The 6,799-nt window shown below is 42.2% G+C and overlaps 1 protein-coding gene across 1 annotated transcript in view; it reads left to right on the forward strand.

The window, feature by feature from the left end:
- The window catches only part of R3HDM1 (R3H domain containing 1), a 75,416-nt gene extending 70,927 nt beyond the window's left edge, over positions 1-4,489 (forward strand). Inside the window, exons 24-26 of the mRNA XM_015417117.1 lie at positions 1,227-1,309; positions 2,193-2,277; positions 3,120-4,489. Coding sequence (XP_015272603.1) covers positions 1,227-1,309; positions 2,193-2,277; positions 3,120-3,484 — 533 coding nt within the window. The 3' untranslated portion in view covers positions 3,485-4,489. The remainder of the gene's footprint in view (positions 1-1,226; positions 1,310-2,192; positions 2,278-3,119) is intronic.
- The last annotated feature ends 2,310 nt before the right edge of the window (positions 4,490-6,799 follow it).

A 6,799-nucleotide genomic window follows, 5' to 3' on the forward strand; every position in this document is an offset into this window, starting at 1 on the left:
CAGGGGGTGTGGCCTCATGACACACTTCCGGTGATGTCAGGGGGTGTGGCATATGCTAATGAGTTATGCTAATGAGTTCCCCTAGCTCTTTTTCTACGAAACGACCCCTGCTCACAAGACTCCACAGCTCAGAGGGAGCATTGGTTCCCCCTGCAGTTTTGCCCCATGGATCCCCGGGAACACCACAGTTTTGAGAAGATTGCAGTTGAGAGAAAAGAATGGGCAGAAATATCCCACTTCTGCAAGAGGAAGTGATTTCTGCAAGCAGAAATAGTATTTAGAATCTAAGCCTGTGAGATTGTTTCTGTTTGGTTGGAGGGACAAGCTGACATTTTTTATTTTAAGAACAGTAAAATTGTCTTGCCTCTTTGTTATCCCCTTGAGTTCCCTTGAAGTTAAAAAAACAAACTATGCTAATTAACTGCTAGCACCGCAAGTTTGGGGAATTCTGAATGTTGATATTGTTGCACAGAAACCCATAGTAAGATAGTTAAAAAAGACATTTTAAAGCAAGAACACAAAACCCTGTTCAGCTAACCATTATCTTGTGAAGATTTGTAAAAGGCAATAACTTATTTTAAATTCTGGCCTTTCATCCAGTAAATTTCATTATTTTCAGATAGCTACAATTAGATTTTATTTATTTTGATTTCTTAACTACCCTAACCTGTTTTGCGGGGCTCAGGGCGGTTTACAACAGCTTGGCAAAGGACCTAGAAATCAACTATTCAGAATTTCCAGAAAATGCATTTGGGTAACAGGGAGAGGATACTGTCATGAATCCTGAAGTTTTCATGGGAGTAATCTGCTTCTGCTCCTCCAACAGCCGGACTTTTAAAAGGTTGTGCAGTAGATATGAATGTTATCTAGTCATTGTTCTTGGAATTAATGCAAAACAAAGTGTGAAAATGGCATTTCCTTGTAGCAGTTTGCCTTCGTTGCCTTGTAAATTATTTGGCTTCACACACACACACAAAATGCTTCCCTTCAGGATTCTCTAAAATGCAGCTACATTGAAGTATTGTACTATGGGCATTTATTTAGGTCTGAGTTATCAGTTTGATAAAAAAAAAACACCTTTTAAGATGATAAATTGTAATTGGTTTGACAGTGCTAGTGCTTTGCTTTCGAATCATTGTCTTGTATGCAGACTTGGTTCTTATTGTATGTATACCGCAGATTGTATGTGTTTGTATATCTGAAATTAAATTTTTCTGTGTCTTCAGGTGACACCAGATACCCATTGCTTGGTCAGCCATTGCAGTACAATCCGCCATCTCTGCTACATGGACATATAGCAGGTCCACAGGTGGGGGGAAAATCCGCCATAGGAAAGACAGGCCCATGTATATGGGGAAATGGTATTAGAAATAAGTTGCTTTCCTGCAAAGGGGGAATTATTTGGTATGATGAAAGCATTTTTAAAGAAAATAAGCCATTGAAATGGACAGCATTTGTGCATTGTACTATTCACCTTGCACTGAAGAGTGTAAGTTGAGGTATTTCCAGACAATTCACTTAATGGCTTGAAACCAGCTGGAGTTTTTTTCTGAGAAACCTGGAAGCATGAAGTTCTCACCTGCAGCCCGAAATGCTCACTGAAATCCTGCTCCTGAGGGACAGCCCCCCCCCCCCCCGGAACAGGATGGGGGGAATTTGTTTGCTCCAGGAAGGGGGGGAATCAGTAAAAATCCACCACCACCCTTCCCTCAGAGATAGTCCTCTGGGTCCAACTCAGTGTTTCGCTTTTCTGATGCAAGATGATCATACGAATCTGCGGTGACTGAGTGCTGCATAAGCAAATACAGAACTCAAAATAGGCCTTTAGACACTAACCGCAGAGTGTACAAGACAATACACATTGTAGCTAATGTTGCAAACATAGGATTGTTCTTGGGTCTTGAAACACTATTGCACTACTTATGTTGGCTGGTATAGATGTGTCCTCTGACCCATTCAGTCCAAGATTTGCTGGAGAGTGATTATTGGGATGAAAAGGTTGTAGGCCATGCCCCCTGCTGCTGAGTAAATTTATTTGCAAGGGAGCACAGCAATATACCCCTTGATAAGATTCAGAACAATTATACATATTTTCCCCAATAAAAGGAAGCAGCAGCATGCCAAGCTTACATAGGGGAGGGGGAGAATGGGACAAATTTCAGCCTTGACTCTTTTTTCCTCTCTGTATGTAGTGTCAGCCTGGAAGCAGACATGGGAATAGAGGAAGAAAACCAGCTAAGAAGGCTGCTTCGGCAGATCTTGGTGCAGGAGAACCTGGTGTGTGATTCATTGTGTAGCAATTCTCTTTGATGCATCTTAAGCACCAGGAAAAGTATATAATGCAGATTTAGAATCAGCTAATTTTTAAAGGTTAAAAAAATACCCATTAGAGTTGGCTAAATCCTAATCTGTGGTGGCAATCCAAGAACAAGAACAAGAACTTGGATCTAAGAACCTCGCCTATTATTGCATTACACATAATATCTGCTCGTGCTATAGTTGAAATCTCACTTTAGCAGAATCTTTGTATTAATTATCATTCTATATCACTATAACTTTTGCACATCTCGTTTTAAGCACTTTGATTTTAATACTGCCACCTTGATAGCCGCTTAAACTTAGTGCCTGATTATCACTAGCCTATGGCCAAAGAGGTCAGTTCTGGTCAGTATTTGGATGGGAGACCGCCAAGGAATACCAGGGTTGTGATGCTTAGTCAGGCAATGGCAAACAAGCTCAGAAAATCTCTTGCCCTGAAAACCCTAAGGGATCGCCATAAATCAGCTGTGACTTGACAGCAGCAGCAACAACAAATGGCCAAAGGACTCTAGCAATTTTTAGAGAAACTTATATTAGTAATTGAGGGAGTCTTAATGTATGGCTATGCACTACATCACCACATGCAGTACATTTTTAAAGTAGTTGCCCCATTGTTATTGTGATTTACATGAATGTTATATGGTATAGTCAAGTCAGCGTAGTAATAGGCCAAGGGTCAGAAGCAGTAACTGACTGCTGAGCAATACAAAAAAATGCATGTGTGAGTTTTCTAAATAAACAGTTTGTGGCACCATAGGTTCATCCAATAAGCTCTCTTTAATCTTCCATTTTGTCTTCAGTTGTAGGAAAAGTCTTGGAAATCACTGAACTGCCAGAAGGAATAACTCGTGCAGAAGCAGAAAAGTTATTTGTGGAACTTCTTAAAGTTGGTGCCAAGATTCGGTGGTTACGGGATCCACAGTCCCTACAGGTGCAGCAGCAACACCACCATCGCTATTGTGGCAGTGGAGACAGTAATGTGAACCCTGAACCTTCCAAACGTAGTGACTTGGCATCTACATACACGGTTCTAGCAACGTTTCCAACAATGTCAGCAGCTCAAAATGCATTGAAGAAACAAAGTAACTCACTGAACAAGTTTAGGCTGAGAACAAGCAAGAAGCATTACGACTTTCACATTCTGGAAAGGGCTAGTTCTCAGTAGCAGCTACACCATTGGACATTCAGCCTTTATTACTTCCATGCCCTTATCTCCTCTACTTGATTGGCTTGATGTTTATGGTTTTTTTGTTGTCTTCATAAAGACTCCTTGGATGTCACAGTCTTTGAAGAATAAACCCAGTGATCCAGGTAGAAGATGGGGGTGGGGGGTTTGCGGTTAAATCATCATCAGCTTCCCAAAAAAAGAAGACGAAACCCTGCTGTGACATGAAATGAACAGGCAACTTTCTCTAAAGAATGCTGTTTAAATGCCCCTTTTGTAGTAGTTTCATTTTATATTTCCAAATTCTTGTATCGGATCCAAAGCTCTGTTGTACAGCAACATTTGTTCATAAGGAATATCCACATTGTTACCTGTATTTTGTAATCCCTTTGCACACAACCAGCACACTTCTATCAGTTTAAGGGTAGGGATCTGGGAGGGGAGGGAAAAAGAAGAGAGTTCTAAAGGAATTACACTGTATTTTGAGCCTAATACACAGAAGGCAAGAAAACTGGCATATTACTCTTCTCCTCTAGTCCTCTTCTGATATAATGGAATCCAGCGATAACTACTGAAAACCTTCTCCAGTCCTTCCCTTTCAAAGTTTACTTAGAAAGTGTGAATGGTAACTGCCAATAAATTCTAGTCTTGAGCAGCTCTCTTTCTGTCCCAACAGGATATGTATTAACAAGGAAAAATGAACATTGCACCAGATTTTAACTAAAGCCCATTTATTTTCAGTAAACACTGAGGAAATTAAATGTGACTCCCCAAATGGCAAAAAGTTTGCACTTTAATTGTGTTCCCATCAATATGGATCTTTTTTTTTCTTTTTACCATGAGAGTAATTGCATTCGATAAGTGCTGGAAACTTCTTAAAGTGGTTTAAATGTTTTTTCATCATTTGTAGAGGATCACTGGATGTCAAATGATTCATTGCACATATAAAGGAGACACCTTTTTTCAATTTCTGTATAATTTGCAAGGCTGTACAATGTGTGCTGATGCAAGCCTTTCTTCAGTTCAGAAAAAAATAAATGTTTACAAGTACAAGTTTGACCAGTGCATTTTTTAAAAAATGAGACAGAGTGATCTGAAAGGTAAATTAACATATTTTATCCCTGCACACAGAAGATGCTTTAGCAGGCATGATGACATTAAACATCAATGTGAAGTTTGTGAGACTTCTTCTGAAAGGGAATACTTAGTAAATTTTGATAAAGGCTGCATTTTGTTCTACTTTTTATTAGGCAAGACTTTAGAGAATATTTGAATTGAACTGATTTTGTTTACAAGCTTATTTATTTGAAACACATTACCCTGGCTTTCTCCCACATAGTGGAATCCAAAGTGGGTAGCAACAGAGATTAAAATAATACTGACAATAAAACTAAACCAGAGGTCAAAAGTTAAGATATGTTAATATCAGTAGCCTTAATATCGTGCTGTAGATCACTTTGCTTCCCTTAATCTGTGCTCCATTATATTATGTTTGCCTGAAAATGGGCACTGCATACAAACTTGATGCACATACATCCTGTCCCCATAATCAGAAGCACTGGGGTGGATCCAATCATCCTCTAAGTAACCTTCCTCTGACAGAAGAGCCTCTTAAATTGGAGGAATACCTCAACTTTCGAACCAGAATAAAAAGTGGGGTATAAATGAATAAACTTCGCTCGGTAGAATGGTAGGATCCATCCTAATAGCTCCTGATTAGAAACTATTACTGGCATAGACCCTACACACAGAGGCACTGTGCCCACATTCAGGCAAGTGCATATGGGAAGGCCATCTCAGTTATACACAGGAGAGAGGATCAGTGCCCTCATTCTTGGTCTCTCTACACTGAAATGCCATGTGTATACACAGGGGTCATTTCGTAGAAATGCCACACACCCTGACATCACCGGAAGTGTGCACCAGCCCCTCTGACAGGCAGAAGCACCTGGGATCCATTCTTTCCCCCCTCTCCCTTTCGCCTCCAAGTCGAGCAAAGGAAAAGGGGAGGGGGAGGATCTCAGGTGCTTCTGCCTGACAGAGGTGCTGGCGTGCCCACAGCCAGCCTGGGTGAATTACAGAATCATAGACTCATAGAGTGGGAAGGGACCTCCAGGGTCATCTAGTCCAACCCCCTGCACAATGCAGGAAACTCACCAATACCCCCCACACACCCCAGTGACCCCTGTTCTACGCCCAGAATATGATTGAAAAAACCTCCAGGATCACTGGGGGCCAAACTGGCCTGGAGAAAAATTGCTTCCTGGCCCCAAAGTGGCGATCAGCATTTCCCTGGGCGTGTAAGAAAGGGCCACGAGAACTAAGCACTGATGCAACCCTTCCTGCTCTATCTCTCGTGATTTGCCTAAGTTCACACAATCAGTATTATGATCCTTTTAAAGTTGAAAGCATGATATAAATGCAAAGGACTATTTGTAAGATTATCTGTAAGACACAAGACCAGGACGCATCTCACTTCTGGCAATCACTTGGAGAGACCCTATCACTCAGCTTCCATGGCCCCCCACACACCCCACACTGGAATAAGAACATAATATCAGGCCATAGCACATTGCAATAAAGCCCCTACAACTGTATACAGAAATACTGAGCTTCCCTACCATTTGCCACAACTAGCCCACCACACAACCAGGATCAAGACTCCTAAGTGGACCAACAGACAGGCATACACTCATTTGAGAAACTGAGTATTACATTACAACACCTCTGGAACATTACAGATCAGTAGAGGCAGCACTGCACAGTGGTCAGAGTTGCAGATTGATGTGGGGAGACCCAGGTTTGTATTCTCACTCTGCTGGCTGAGTGACCCCGGGCCAAATCTCCCCTTCTCTACCTAACCTACCCCACAGGGTTGTTGTGAGGATGAAATGGAGACTCATGGGCAGGGTCCCCAGCTTCCCTGGCAGGAACACTATGTTAAGAAATCTCTCACAATTATGCAGCCATAGCAGGCAGGAGGGAAGGAGGCGAATACCTCCAGCGCCAGAGACTTGTAGAAGAAGAGTCAAACTTTGGGGACTCACCCGTGCACCAGAGGGCCAAGGCAGCAGGAGCTGGGGGCAGGGCTCGAGTGCTCATTACTTGTGAAGCTGAGGCTCAATTTATTTCTTTATTTTTCACATTTATACCCCGCCCTCCCCAATGGGCTCAGGGCGGCTAACAAGGGGGCTCAGGGCAGCTAATTTGGTTTGTCGGAACCGAATCCACCCCCGAAAATGGCCCATTCGGGCCCCTTTCAGGCTGCTGCAGTCCGAATCAGATTCTCTGATCTGAATCAGCTTCCCGCAGTTC

This window comes from Gekko japonicus, unplaced genomic scaffold, assembly GCF_001447785.1.
Source record: "Gekko japonicus isolate JY-2015 unplaced genomic scaffold, Gekko_japonicus_V1.1 scaffold883, whole genome shotgun sequence".
NCBI classification, from domain to species: Eukaryota; Metazoa; Chordata; class Lepidosauria; order Squamata; family Gekkonidae; genus Gekko; species Gekko japonicus.